Genomic DNA, 14,957 nt, shown 5'->3' on the forward strand with positions numbered 1-14,957 from the left:
CCACCTCTGCAAATTAGCCTACCTGCGCATCATTTTCTGCCTCTGCGCTACTTTGTCGTGATTGGAGAGATGGGTTTTGACTGGCTCTGGGATCGCCCTATTGTTGGGTAGCCATGTGCTGCGTTTGGCCCGTTCAGCCACTTTTATGCCTGCAGCTCTGAGTGCGACACCGGACGCGTGTGGAGTCTGCGGTGCGTCTCTAGAAGAGCTGAGTTAGGATGCTGCGGCATGCGGATAAATCGCTGTATAGCACGTCGCAGCTTTAGTTAATAGGATGACGACGTCGCAAACTCTTGCACAGAATAACTGAGCACTCGGCAAAAGTCATTTACAGTGCGTTTAAGGGGGCATCTAAACATTGGGCAGTCCGGCATTTAAAAATAAAATGTTTTGGTGGCTGTTTTTTGACATTGAGAGAAATCAACATTTGTGTGTCTCTTACAACACCTCGCGCATGAATTTCCAGCGTGCGACAATACAGTTCTAGGATTTCGCTGGATGTGGGATACGTAAAGACTTAAAAGTAAGTCCTTGTGATGGGTGGGGTCCTCTATGCAGCAAAGAGTGCGGGAGGGGGGCGCGACGAAGGACGAGGTGCGGGGAAGTGCGAATATCCTCGGATGGTGGGGCATCAGATAGGCTACGAAAATCAAGAAATAATTTGAGAGCTTAAAATACCCAAGGTAACCTTTTATTATCTGTGCCATCGCTGTAGAATTCTCATGCCAGTGAGGTTGTAAAGTTCATATTTATTGATACAATTAAGCGTCTTAGAATCGACATAAAAGAAAGGGAAATATATTTCAAACTGTAATAGAACGTTTAGAATTGAATGAAAACTGTCTGGAAGAAAATGCATCCGAACGCATGACGTGACACGAATTCCTTCATCTGTAATTCGGGGGAGCTTTCGCATTAGCTTCTATTGTCTAATGTATGTAATGTAGGTTTGCTAGAATTTACCAATAAATTATATTTTGTCTAGGCATTGTTGATCGAACCAGGCGTTATTTTAAACGGGCATTCAGTGAATATAAAATATGAATGCATTGCAGAAGGTCTGCTCTGAACTGTTGGTATAGTTTTTATAATTTAATGGGATTTAACACAATATTTTTCTCTTAAATCATTATTGTTGTTTGTATGAACAGCTTGCATCAGCATTTTAAATGGCATGTCAGTTCACCTACTGTATCTGTGACTTAAAGAAACAGAAGACTCTTCTCCTCCCACATACTGTAGTTTAACAGCCGTTGGAGATTTGTGTATGTAATCTTAGTAGAAACAAAGCTAGTATCCAAAAAGCAAAGTGACCCTACATAAGTGATAAAGCGATTGCTGTTTATTGCATAACATTTATTCAGCTTTAATGTGGTGATGTCATAGGCCATGACTGCTTTGTTATTAGCATTTTGGGAAAATCAAATGTACCTGAAACACACATGGCTTAATTATTACTAGCACACAATTAAAAGCACTGTGTGAATGAAAAGCTTAGATTCATTTTGAATAATGTAAAAGGGACATTAAAGTCCCTTTCCTCTGTCTTCCTCAATGCTTTGCTTGGGACATCTTTAAATACAAGGCAACTTTTTATCTAAAAACATGGCTATTCTCAATAAGTCATCATCAGATGGCTGCTGAATTGCACAGGACCTTTTGATGTATAGTATTTCTTAAACACAAGATGTTATGTCTTGTAATATTTCCCTTACAGCAGGTTATTGTTCCACCCTGTTTCCCCCTCATCCTCTGAATATGTTCAAGGCCCTGGCAGGAATTTGTTTGCTTCATCTGACTACAATTTTCTTCCTTTTTTGGGCAACCATAGATGATGTAAGTTTATGTTGTTCTTCTTTTATATGTAGCCTACATATATGTGTGTGTGTGTGTGTGTGTGTGTGTGTGTGTGTGTGTGTGTGTGTGTGTGTGTGTGTGTGTGTGTGTGTGTGTGTGTGTGTGTGTGTGTGTGTGTGTGTGTGTGCGTTTTTGTGACAAATGAGGAATAAATTTGTATAATGACATAGGTATTACAAGGAGAAGGTGACTTTTCAGGACATTACCCATGTCCCCACTGTTCAAAACACTTATAAATCACACAGAATGGAGTGTATTGAAAATCTGAAATAGCACAAAGTTTCCTGTGAGGGGTAGGTTTAGGTGTAGGGTTGGTGTAGGGCAATAGAATATATGGTCTGTACAGTAGAAAAACCATTACGCCTATGGGATGTCCCCACTTTTTACAAAAACAAACCTGTGTGTGTGTGTGTGTAATAAAAATGCAGACAAATTACTTTTTTAAAAAAGGTGTATGAAAAAAGTGTGTTGTGATCTGAAGGCGTTTGTATTGTTGTTGTTGGTTTTTGTTTTTCCCAGGCATGGTGGTTCACAGAGAACCTTTATACAGACTTGTGGGGCAGATGGGTGATGGAGAACAATGATAATGTCTGGGTGTACATGGACATACCGACCTCATACCGGAAGGGTAAGACAAACCATGTTAAAAGTATGCATTTTTCTACATCTGCCTATTTTCACCAGTCAACCCTAGTGTACAGTATATGTACACTGTTCGAAATTAAGATTCCAGAAGATCTTCAATGATGCCATAGAAGAACCATTTTGGGTTCCCAAAGAAACGTTCAGTGAACAGTTCTTAGAGCCATTTTTTTTTACTTAGTCTGAAGAACATTTTAATAATCTAAATAACTGTTTGTACAATGAAAACATTCCATGGATGTTACTGAAGAACCTTCATTTTTAAGAGTGTACAGACTGGGACATTCATGTGATGCCTCTTTAATTCATGTATCTAGACTATCTGCAAGCGGTCCAGGCGTTTGCAGTGCTGTCCTGCCTGTTTGCTGTGTTCTCTCTGTGTGTGTTCATATTCCAACTCTTTACTCTGGGTAAAGGAAAGCGGTTCACCATCTCTGGAGTTGTGCAGCTCATCTCCTGTAAGTCCCTGTTTCTGGAAATCTGAGGTTAAATTAGGGCATTATTGAAACATACATGTGTGGATCATTGTCTTAAAGGTCCTACAGAGATGTTGTACATTTATGCATTTCTCTTGGGATCTCTAGGTTTCTGCATCATGGTGGCTCTGTCAGTCTATACCGATCACTTTCACAGAGACGAGAAGAATGGCTGGTATGGCTGGTCCTACATCATGGCCTGGTTTGGGTGGCTGCTGACCCTCTTCACTGGAATTATGTACATCATCCTGCGCAAACGAGCGGATTAAACTTTAGACCTCGCTCTCAGTGCTAATGTACAGCCTTAATTATTTTTCTTCAAAGTCTAAGTACAGAATTTGAAAAATAATGAGTTGTCTCAAATATTACCGGCGTTGGTTGGAATTGTAGAAACTTGCGCAATAAATCACAGCATCAGCAGTTCATTGAAACAGTTTAAAATCTGTCAGTGAGAAAGGGTTGATTCAGCATTTGAGGAAAATTGGCCAGAGAAGTTTCTTTCTTTTTTTTCCTTTTTTTTTTTTTTAGAGTAATACCATAGATCGGTTTGATGGGTAATCTTTCCTAGTTTCGCAAAGCACTGAGAGCAGTAAGAGGGTCTAAACACACTTTATTGCAGGGCTTAGTGTGTAAAGATGGTGAAAATGCAGTATATACAAGAAGGAAATGTAAAAAATGTATTTATAATATGTATAAAGAGAAAGATAAGTTGTACATATAAAGTACATACAGAAAAATATATGTTAATAAAGTGTAGTTTTAAACCACTTGCACTTTAAGAATTAGCCTTGTCTTAAACATGGGTTTATTTCATTTCCATTGATTTTTTTTTTTTTTATGTTGTAGATGGCAATAGCACAGGATAGTCTCTAGGTCAAGATAAGGGTAAAATCTTTGTTACTGCGATGCATTATGGTGCTGTTCAAATTTGTGATCACTCACTTGATCGTGTAGACTTCTGAATACACAATCCTTTTGTAATTGCATTGTACAGACCCTCTGCCGACATATTTATTTGCAATTTCTCTGTGGACAAAGGCTTTCTTGATAATGAAATGGGCCCTGTTGCTACGCCAGCCATTTTTGATTAGCATGATGATGGTGATGATGAATGATTGTTGATGTGGTCAGATGGTCGGTCACCTTGTAAAATTCTAGAGCACAGAATGTTCCAAAAGAATTTATAAAATGCTTTTGTTAGTTTTTTTTAAATGTCAGTATGTATTTATAGTTTTATGGGAGTAATTATTCAACATCCTCTCAAGGAAAAAGCTCCTTATGGACATCCGAGCTATTCAGTTTCTGCTTACTTTGTTTGGTTAAAGTTTTAGCTGGCTCTAGATGTATTTTTATGTTGCAGTATGACAGTAAATGGAAAGGATGATATTTTTTCAATGCAAAGCCAAACAGTGTAAACCAGGGATGACATTAATTTTAGTAATCACAAATAAAAACCTCGCCACAAGAATCGCTTTTGTTATTTTATTTACAACATCAATATTTTATAACTTTAAACAAGCTTCGACATAATCATTTACCTTTTCAGCACAATATCTTACCACTATATCAAAATGGAGAATAAAATATACATTCAAATCACTAAAGCGAGTTTGTATAGGAGACATGAAAACTTCTGTTATTAGAGCAATTTTCATGCGTGTATGTACAGCTCTGGTAGGTTCAGTGACCTACAGTCCTCATGCAAAATGCACCAGGCACTGGCATAGGAATGTTCCAATAAGAACTGTTTTGTGGGGGTGTATTGCACTGAATCATATGCCCTGACCGGAGGGTGTAATTCGCTCCTGAACCACTAAGTGGAGGAGATGATTCTGTTCTGCCGAAAGGAGTGGCCTGTTGTGAGAAGAGAAAGGTGACGGTTATCTAATTGCAAAGGTTTCAGTCTAATATAGATAAATGCATAGTATGAGTCAGGAAATGCAGAAAGCTCACCATAGTTCTGTCTGGAGAGCCTTGAGAGATTCTGTATCCTTTTCCTGACAGGCCATCTGTAAACAGGCCAGTCATACCATTTAGCCATCATAATCCAAGAGTTCTACTAGTAATCAGTTTGTAGCATTTTAGACAATAGTGTAGCCTAAAAGTCAGAGACCACTACTGAAAATACTTCTATTTTGCGTTTTTTTTAGTTCATACAATTTTCACTACAAAGTATATTATCAATATAGAATATTGAAATATATAAAATTCAATATAAGAATTTAAATAAAAAGTTGAAATTAAATTCATTGTTTAAATATCTCTTATGCTCGCCAAGGCTGCATTTATTTGATCAAAAATATAGTAAAAAAAAAATTATACTGTAACAATTACAACAATTTAAAACAACTGTTTTCTATTTTAATATATTTCAAATAAATTATTTATCCCTGTGATGGCAAAGCTGCCATTTTCAGTATCTATTACTCCAGTCTTCAGCATCACATGATCTTTCAGAAACCACTCTTTTGCTGCTCAAGAAACATGTTAAAAATCATGTTTTTAACAAATAGAAATATTTGAATAAACAGAAAGTTCAAATGAACAGCATTTATTAAAATTGTAATCTTTTGTAACATTATAAATGTCTTTTCTGTGACTTTGGATCAATTTAATGCATGCTTGCTGAATTTAAGTATAAATAAAAGGAAATAAATAAAATCTTACACCACACTTTTGATCGGTAAGATTTTCTTAGTAAAATATATTTCTTCCTTATTTTATGTCATAATGCTTCATTGTTTGGAATATTTCAGAATCCAAAAACTTGTTTCCAGATTATTTCCAGGTTTAAATTGGATTTTGAATGCAGATTTTAAATGTGGTCTCAGACAGTATATTATAACAAACTAATTTTACAAATAGATTTTAAATACTCACCACAACTGACTGCAGAAGGAGGAACACATTTTCTGGAAGGAAGTTTACTAAAGGACAGACAGTAACAACAGTTTTTAAATAAAACACTGTGCCTGCCTGGTTCTCCATTAGCTACAAAGTCTTACCCTGACTATGTGAGTCGAAGGATTCCCAGGCGTATCGCTCTAGTGTTTGAGCGTGCTCAGGTAACAGCTTTTGAGGGGGAGGCTAAAACACAGACACAAATATATAGTGTCATTTTTGGGCATAGTAAACAAACACACTAACGTTATAGGTCTGGTTTCTTAACGTATTGTCCGAAATGTGAGCTTATTTGTAAACCTCACAGATTTTAAATATATAATTTACCTCAAGCAGCATAAGAAGTAATACCCTGGAGATTTCACACTTTGCTATGATATCCATAAATGCACCTGGAATGAAAACAAACAGAATTGAAGCAGAATCCAAAGATTTTTACAGCATATGCTTCATTTCCTTATTAGCTGATGTTCAAACTGAAAGACTGCTGACTCTGCAATGCAAAACAGATCCTTGACAAGTATGAAAATCAGTCACAAAACATCATAACATGACTTCTGCTTATAAACTGCAAGTGCAAATTGCAGGGTTTGATCAGGAAATCCAAATAAACTGCAAAGCCTGGTGAAAATCCCTGAACTTAGACCACCAAACCTCACACACCTAGATTTCAAAACTAAGATTAATTGTATAGTCTTGTGGAAGTCGATTATATTCATACCGACAGGGGTGTTTGTCCCGGGTAGCTGTAGTCCTCTTTCCTGACACATGTGCTGCATCTCAGAGAGAACAGCAAGAGCGCCATCGTAATCGCCTACCAATCAAACATCACATCACTGCTCTGACCACCACAGAACTTCATCTGGAACTCAATGCCAAAACGAATCATTGCACTCTGGCAGGAAAGCACTGCTATCTCTGAACTCACGGGTCAGTATTTTGCAGGAGGCCATTTCCCACAGTGACAGCAGGGCCTCAATTGGAGTCTGAATCTGCAGTTCCGCGGCTCTCTGGAAATGAACTATCGCCTCCCCGGGTCTGTTCATCTCCTATACACAAATATATAAACAGGACCACAACATGATTAAGCACCGTGGACCAAGATGAATATGCTATTTTAATTCATTTATAAACAGAAAGCCGCTCCGTGTATTACAATGATTAATGTCTCACCTTCAGAGCATTGCCAAGCTCCAGTGAGAGACTGGCCGCCATAACAGGCTGATTCATCTCAATATAGACCTAAACAATATATAAGTACATTTTTTGATGTTGACCTAAACAATATATAAGTACATATTTGCAGTACAACATCTAAAAAAATAAATTAAAAAAAAACACAAAATCTGCATGTGATTGCAAGATTGTAGGCTTTTTACTTCATTAGTCCAGTACAGAGAGATATTTTTCAAATGACTTCAAATCAATTTTTTAGGAGCATTTCAACATGAAACATGTGAAACTGCAGATAGCTGCAAGCGAAAATTAGCTCAAACGGTTTCCTTTTAAGGTGAACTATTACTTTAGAAAATATTTAGCTCTGCTTGTAGTAGTTGTTTAACTGCTCATGGTCATCTTCTCTTCTTCTAACTCTAACAGCAATAGTGAATAAAAGTGAATAGTAAGTAATATTACGCTTGATGATTCTGTCAGGCCAGGGTTATTATAATTAACTAAAACTAAAACCATTAAAAAACAAAAAATTTTCTTACTGGAAGTAAAAAAAATCCTTACTTGAAATGAAATAAATGCTATATAAATCTTGTTTTATTTCATTTACTTTAACTTTGATGTACTAAAATATCTAAAACTGAAATAAACATTTAATAAAATTATATAGATGTGTTTAAAAAAATTAATATAAGAAAAACACAACAAAATGAAAAGAGAAAATATAAAAAACAGTATATTAATATCTCAATTATACTAAGATGCCACTGTCAGGCTACGCTCAATATTATTGAAAATATAAAATTATAAGAGACTTTTCATTCTATTTCAAGTATGAACTGAGCCCAACATTCTGCAAAATAACAGCCTGTGTTTGTTTATATATGCTTATCGGCTTGAGCGTAAGTATCTGGTAAAATATGCGTTTCCGACAAATACCTTAATAGCAAAACTATAGCAGTTCATTGCTGCCTGCATATTCTCATCGAAGCCGGGAGCCCTCAGCGCTCGGGTTTCCTGCTCCGAGGCCAGAAAGAGTCGGGCTGCATCTGTCAGTGCCAGGGCTTCTCCTGGAGCATTGAACAGGGTTTGCTCACAGCTACGAAGACAGACAAACCATTTCCACATGTTCTTTAGATCAGAAACTAGGATGAAGAATTGATAGTTATGAGAGATGCTGTGTTACCGGGCCATGGCGAGATTACAGAAGGCAGCATATTGAGGACAGTCTTGCTGTTTGAGCTCCTTGGCCAGCTGACCTGAGGAAAGATGCCATATAATGATAAACACAGACTAGCATTACCGCACACAGCATCACTCTTCTGACACAATACTCACCAAACTGTTCACTTGCTTCAGCGACATTAGGCTTCCGCAGAAAACGTCTGTGATTAAGGGAGAAGGAAAAAGTATTAAAAGGCCACTAAATTACGCTCTTAAAAATAAAGGTGCTTCACGATGCCATAGAAGAACCTTTTTGTCTAAATGGTTCCATAAAGAACCTTTAACATCTGGTTCTTTCATATTATTAAAAGGTAAGAAAGAGATGGCTCTTTAAAGAACCTTTGACTGAATGGTTCTTTGTGGGACCAAAAAAGGTTCTTCTATGGCATCGCTGTGAAGAACCTTTTAAGCACCTTTATTTTTAATAGTGTAGATTAATTTGACACTTTATATACTCTGGAATAGCTCGTTATTCGAAGCCGCTGCTTTGAAATTAAACACCTACAAGATGTCATCCTCAGCTGTTCATGCATAACGTTAAATCTTCTGTAAATTTTACAATAATAGATCGCATTGTTGTGAACCTCATTTAGTAGCTCTTGAAATGTAATTAGCAACATGCTAGTGAGGGTTGTGTAGTGCTGTCACGACATTCTTTGGTTATGCTCAGTATTGTAGACAACATTAATGGTCTACCATTAAAACATTCGTAATATATTTTAGCTCTTACTTTTTCAGTTTATTTGACACCGCCCGGTAGCGCATCAGAAAATCTCCCTCGGCTGCCATTGTTAATGTTGACACTTCAGGAGGAGGAGCAAGCAGACAGGAAGTTCGGATACGAGTGTTCCCATTGGTTACACGCAACTGAAGATGTCGTTTGATTGGTTTACACAGCGTGAGGGCTGCAGAAAATGTACCGCTTTTTATGCAAGAAGGCGAAAGGTTTGATGAGTTTTGGAGAAAAACGACACATATTCAGTTGTTTTGATCTTTTATTTATTTTCTGTCATACTGGCCCATAAAATAATAAATTATACAAAAAAATCTTTATTTGACACTTAAGCACATTCCAGCAGGTATTCATAAATCACATTCATTAACTCAATCATTCCTTCATTCACAGGTTTTCATAAACAGAATCAAATACACCATCTTCTTGTGCATTGCAGTGCTGAAAGAGAAAACAGCAATAGAAACGGTTGATATTCTGAAACACAACTCTTTTTTTCACCAAATATATTTCATCAGGTCATATGATAATCATGAATTAGATTCCTTTTTATTGAATGCTTTATTTTTACTGTTGCTTTCTGTCTGAGCTTGTAGGTATTACTTATTTAAAATCTGTGTATGTCATGAAGTGTCTTCACTGCATGATTATATGTTCAGTAAAAACATGCTATAATTATTATGCGCTCAATGTTTATATATTTAATACTTGAAGCTATATATTACAATTTATAAGCATATTGTTAGGTCTACATTATAGGTTATACATGTAATATTACACCATTTATTAAACAAACCCGTGTTAAACAAACCTTTTCTGATTTTGTCGTCTTTGTGTTTTCTACATGCATCGTGTCTGAATGCAGTGTATCATAAATAGAGTCTGATCTGCATTGTAGAGTCTGTTGGAAAGGAGTATAAGACGACAGAAATTTATTTGAGATATCATTTAAAATCCTTATTAAAACAGGTTGCCAGGTTACCAACAAATGGCAAATACTGAGAGCAAATGACTACTATCCAAAAGAGAAACAGACTGTTATCTCACTGTGTAGAGTGATGCAGATGCAGCATCTTCATCCAAAATCACTCCATCACTCTCCCCTGATCTCTGCTCTACAACTTCATTTTTGTCATCTCTACAAGGAGGGTGTTCCTAAAAATAATGAAGCAGAACTAGAGCTGAAACTAACAGCATCACATGGGTTTTTCCAGACAGTACACTCGTGCCCTTTTTGGTCATAACAGCACCATCTTGCAATCAATGCAATTCTGGACAGTCCATCTGGAGCATCTTGCATAATAACAGAAAGATGATCTTTTCTGAACTGACAATTTACCACTTAGTCATGAGTCCATATCTGCTGATCAGCCACAGCAACATCAAAACCATCTGCCTAATATCGTGTAGGTCCCCCTTGTGCTGCCAAAGCATGGACTCCACAAGACCTCTGAACGTGTCCTGTGGCATCTGGCACCAAGACAAAAGATCCTTTAGGTCCTACAAGTTGCAAGGTGAGGCCTCCATGGATCAGATTTGTTGGTCCAGCACATCCCAGATGCTCAATCGGGAATTTGGAGACCAAGGAAACATATTCATCTATTTTTTCATGTTGCTCAAATCATTCCTTAGCATTTTTTGGCAGTGTAGCAGGGAACACGCACCCGGCTATCCACCTGATCTAAAAGAAAAAGTGATTCTTCAGATCAGGCCACTGCTCCATGGTCTAGTTCTGACACTCATATGCCCATTGTAATTGCTTCTGGTGGTGGACAGGGGTCATCATGGGCACACTGACCGGTCTCTCTACACAGCCTAATACGCAGCAAACTGTGAGGCACTGTGAGTTCTGACACCTTTCTGTCATTGCCAGCATTGAGTTTTCCAGTCATTTGAGCTACAGTAGCTCTTCTGTAAATAGACCAGACAGGCTAGCCAGAGCAAAGGTACTTCCTTTAGCCTGAGGCTTATTATTAATTTCACTTTTGGTGTGAAAGGGCCTTTACAGATGCCAAAAATATAATTTGGGGGGGGGGGGGCTTTCCCTAAATACTGATAATCAAAGTTATTCACTTCACCTGTCAGTGGTTTTAATGTTGTGGCTGATCAGTGGATAACCCCTCACTGTTAGATTGTGTCCTTTCAGATGTGCAGAATTAAAGAAACTTACATTAGACAAATTATAGATAGACTGAATTATTACAGTATGCTCTAATGACACGATGTGTGGCCAAGTGTTACCTTGTAGCTCTTTAATATGTAAAGTGACCCAGCAACAGTGAAGATGAGGAGAATTCCTGAGAATGCCATCATTATGATGATGGCATTGTCTAACACCTCAGGTGGCTCCTGATAACCTTTATCTGGAAAACACAGAATTGGGGTAAGAGTGAAGAAACAAGGGGGAAATAGAGAGAACAGAAGAGGAACATTGTCTTCAGACACAATTTTTGCATCACTGCTTTTCTTTCGCTGAAAGTGGCAGTTTCAGTCTAACATGTCACATGGCCAAACTCACATGATGTCTTTATTTTTTTAATGCATGTGTAATGAACCTTTTTATTTATCTGTCCAGCCTATCTATTGGCTCACAAGCAACAAACCTATCTAGTAAAAGATTCTGAAGAAAAAATCTCTATTCATTTCAAGATTTGTATGTATTTTAATACTTATAAATGTTTAAATTGTGACTAAGAGATTATAAGTTGTCAGTGAATTTCAATCATAGAGAGGTAATAAAATGATCTGCAGACTCACCTCTCACATGAACCACCCAATGCACTTCCTGATTTGCATAACTAAAGTAGTAATTTCCAGAACTGGAGCTATTGTGCATGTTGATACGTGCCCTCACCAACTGTGTAGTTTCAACTAATTCACTTTTAAGTTCTTTATTCCAAATTCTCCTCATGTTCTGAGTGTGGTGGCATACAAGTTTGCTAGTGGTGTAGTTTGCTGGGATGAAAACTGACAGGATGAAGTCAAGACTTTCCCCTGCTAGTGCCACTCTGGTTTTGTTCAGCATGGAGATTGTAGGTTTGGCTGGAGGAACGGAGAAGAGAACATGGTGTTATTGAAGCATCTGTGCTCTCCTGATATCTTCATAACTTATGGATTCTAATTCAGCTTAAGAGGGTGTGGGTGATAAATCCAGCAATACAATAATAAAAATGAAATAAAACACACGCTGTAATGACATAAATTAAGATCAACAATACCTAGAGTTTCCTGCCAACAGCACAGAATTACGATCCAACACAGGACAGGCTTGGCTGCATACATCCTTGAGCGAAATTTACATTTCCTTTCATTTGAAACAAAATGAGCCACCTTTTCTTTCTCTCTGTTGTTTCATCAAAGCTCAGAAACAAAGTGGTAAACAACTGCTTTCTGTCCAGTCAACGCGAGAAGTTAAGCCATATTACACCACAGTGGATGTTCACAGGACCCTCACATGAGGTACAATCTCAGAATCTCATGCAATCCTCAGAAACCACTTCCTCTCTCACTCCACAAACTCACTTCCTAAATTATTCCCTTTTACAAAACTGTTGTTCTTTGGTTGGTATTGATAACAACCAATTCTAGATCTAAATGTAAACGGTTTTAAACAAGGTTTCAACACGGAAATGTAGTTTCTTTACAAAATGTGTGCACAAAAAGGGTTAGTTCACCCAAAAATGAAAATTAGCCCATAAATTACTCACCCTCAAGTCATCCTAGGTGTATATGACGTTCTTCTTTCAGACGAATCCAGTCGGAGTTATATTAAAAATTGTCTTTGATCTTTCAAGCTGTTTAATGGCACTCAGCGGGTGTTGCATGCATCAGTCCAAAAGAAGTAAAATAAAAAGCGCCCATCCATAAAAAAAGTGTCTCACACGGCTCCGGAGGGTGAACAAAGTCCTCCTGTAGCGAATCGATGCGTTTTTGTAAGAAAAATTACCATATTTAAAACGTAATAATCAATTTAATCTAGCTTGCGCTCACTCTCCCCTGCGCTTCCGCGTGCGTCACTTCTGAGCTTATATGTCATCCGCCCGGAACTGCTTCCGTGTACAACTGTTGGTGCAAGCTACATTAAAGTGATTATTACGTTTTGAATATGGATATTTTTCTTACAAAAACGCATTGATTCGCTACAGGAGGCCTTTGTTCACCCCCTGGAGCCGTGTGAGACACTTTTTTATGGATAGACTTTTTATTTAACTTCTTTTGGACTGATGCACTGCAACACCCGCTGAGTGCCATTAAACAGCTTGAAAGATCAAAGACAATTTTTAATATAACTCTGAAAGAATATGACTGGATTCATCTGAAAGGAGAAAGTCATATACACCTAGGATGCCTTGAGGGTGAGTAATTTATGGACTAATTTTCATTTTTGGGTGAACTAACCCTTTAAGCTCGAGGTCTTTAAAATGGTTATAGCTTTTTCAGGCAGTGAAAAAGGACATTCACAAAAGCATCCGAGGTTTTGCAGAGCATCAAACGTTTCTATTTACAGTGTATTTTGTAGGGTTGCGTAATGTAACCAATCACAGACATTTCTGTCGTTCTCTTAAACACATCTGATTGGCCATGTGATTCTCTCATTGTAACAAGATACACAATGTAAGAAATACATTCATTATGCAGTGTAGAGAGCTTTATTGATTATAACTTAACTTTGTGAGATCGTGATGAACTGAAGTGAGTGACAGCTTAGTTATTATAAAGGAATCGCTATTTGCGCGCTTCCTAGGATAATCCATAACGAAATTGAATTAAAGTTTTGTTTTTCCTGCTGCTAAGAACGGTCCTCTACACGCAACAAACATATGATGACATATAAATCCCTCATCACTCATTATATATGCGGGATTCACTTTTAAAATGGCAATGATTATAATAACCATAGTAATGTAGCCTATGGGAAAGAATGTAATTTTTCAAAATATATAAGCATTAAGCAATGTAAAAGCAGACTAATAATAGCCTAGAAAAATAGATGAATTACTAAAAATGTTTGAAATGCGGTTGCAATTATGATTTGTAAATCAGTGTACAATGCTATTGTTGTTGTGGTAAAAAGTTATTTATTTTAACTGTTATTTTAAATTTTATGATGAAACACAGTATCATTCATCATGACGTTATCTGGTATGCCCATATAAAACTCGGCTGACAGGGTTTGTGTGTGTGCGTGTGTGTGTGTGTGTGTGTGTGTGTGTGTGTGTGTGTGTGCCTACTTTAACCACCAGGTGGCAGCAAAAGGTGTGTGTGTGTGTGTGTGTGTGTGTGTGTGCCTACTTTAACCACCAGGTGGCAGCAAAAGAGCACATACTTTGTGAGCGAGCGCCTGACTTGCATCAAATAAAGAAGAGTTCCAAAATCATCAAAAATGAATTACGTAATGATTACATAACTGTCATTGAAATAGGCTACACATAATTAGCGCCAGGGCAGATAAATCAAAAACACCAGTACAGAATATTTTCCCACTTTTTCCTTAGTTTAGTATGACTTTAAATTAAATATTACTGTATATATAGAAAAATATATAATCTCTGATTTGTATAGATAACAGATAAAAATACGTTTAAGTGTTATAAGTGAAGACGTAAAAAAATGTAAAAAATATTCACATAAGAACAAAATACAGCCATTAATATGGATTTCACACACCTTACATATTTGAAATCGTTGAATATTCAAGCTCCAATTGTATGATAAAGATAAAGAGACTGAGATAGGGAGATATATAGAGAGTGAGGTGAAGAGAAGAGCAAGGAATTCAGTTAGAGGTGAAAAATTGCCTTGTTTAATGAGAAACAGGTGCATGGGTGCCTTGTGACTTCTGAGCTGAAGTAAAGGAATATTCGCATACTCTTAAAAGCCTAAGCCAGGCAAAACTGACCTCACATACCACAAAAACAGACCAGGGTGAGAGAGAGAGCGCGTAGAGGCACAAC

The 14,957-nt window shown here is 37.2% G+C and overlaps 3 protein-coding genes across 4 annotated transcripts; 1 reads left to right on the forward strand and 2 right to left on the reverse strand.

Annotated features, from left to right (window-relative positions):
• Nucleotides 1-202: 202 nt before the first annotated feature.
• Nucleotides 203-4,445, forward strand: LOC107676894 (epithelial membrane protein 2-like). Of its 2 annotated transcripts, XM_016471632.1 has the most exons (5): nucleotides 203-683; nucleotides 1,718-1,836; nucleotides 2,377-2,485; nucleotides 2,817-2,957; nucleotides 3,084-4,445. In XM_016471632.1, exons 2-5 carry the CDS (start codon nucleotides 1,759-1,761, stop codon nucleotides 3,242-3,244), a joined length of 489 nt encoding a protein of 162 aa, XP_016327118.1. In that variant the 5' UTR covers nucleotides 203-683; nucleotides 1,718-1,758; the 3' UTR covers nucleotides 3,245-4,445. The 2 variants fall into 2 exon arrangements, with proteins under 2 accessions (XP_016327118.1, XP_016327117.1); XM_016471631.1 differs by lacking the exon at nucleotides 203-683 and having other exon boundaries at nucleotides 1,579-1,836.
• Nucleotides 4,446-4,474: 29 nt separating this feature from the next.
• On the reverse strand, nucleotides 4,475-9,119 carry LOC107676892 (factor VIII intron 22 protein-like). The gene is made up of 12 exons (XM_016471628.1): nucleotides 9,001-9,119; nucleotides 8,385-8,431; nucleotides 8,233-8,305; nucleotides 7,986-8,145; nucleotides 7,050-7,118; nucleotides 6,805-6,925; nucleotides 6,598-6,690; nucleotides 6,204-6,268; nucleotides 5,981-6,062; nucleotides 5,856-5,902; nucleotides 4,929-4,984; nucleotides 4,475-4,829 (listed from the first exon to the last, which is right to left on the reverse strand). Exons 1-12 carry the CDS (start codon nucleotides 9,057-9,059, stop codon nucleotides 4,748-4,750), a joined length of 954 nt encoding a protein of 317 aa, XP_016327114.1. The 5' UTR covers nucleotides 9,060-9,119; the 3' UTR covers nucleotides 4,475-4,747.
• Nucleotides 9,120-9,167: 48 nt separating this feature from the next.
• Nucleotides 9,168-12,406, reverse strand: LOC107676893 (NFAT activation molecule 1). Its single transcript, XM_016471629.1, has 6 exons — nucleotides 12,222-12,406; nucleotides 11,761-12,045; nucleotides 11,245-11,366; nucleotides 10,051-10,158; nucleotides 9,815-9,904; nucleotides 9,168-9,444 (listed from the first exon to the last, which is right to left on the reverse strand). Exons 1-6 carry the CDS (start codon nucleotides 12,283-12,285, stop codon nucleotides 9,391-9,393), a joined length of 723 nt encoding a protein of 240 aa, XP_016327115.1. The 5' UTR covers nucleotides 12,286-12,406; the 3' UTR covers nucleotides 9,168-9,390.
• Nucleotides 12,407-14,957: the final 2,551 nt, after the last annotated feature.

The sequence above is a fragment of the Sinocyclocheilus anshuiensis genome, unplaced genomic scaffold (genome assembly GCF_001515605.1).
Source record: "Sinocyclocheilus anshuiensis isolate Anshui unplaced genomic scaffold, SAMN03320099.WGS_v1.1 scaffold2166, whole genome shotgun sequence".
In the NCBI taxonomy this organism is placed as follows: Eukaryota; Metazoa; Chordata; class Actinopteri; order Cypriniformes; family Cyprinidae; genus Sinocyclocheilus; species Sinocyclocheilus anshuiensis.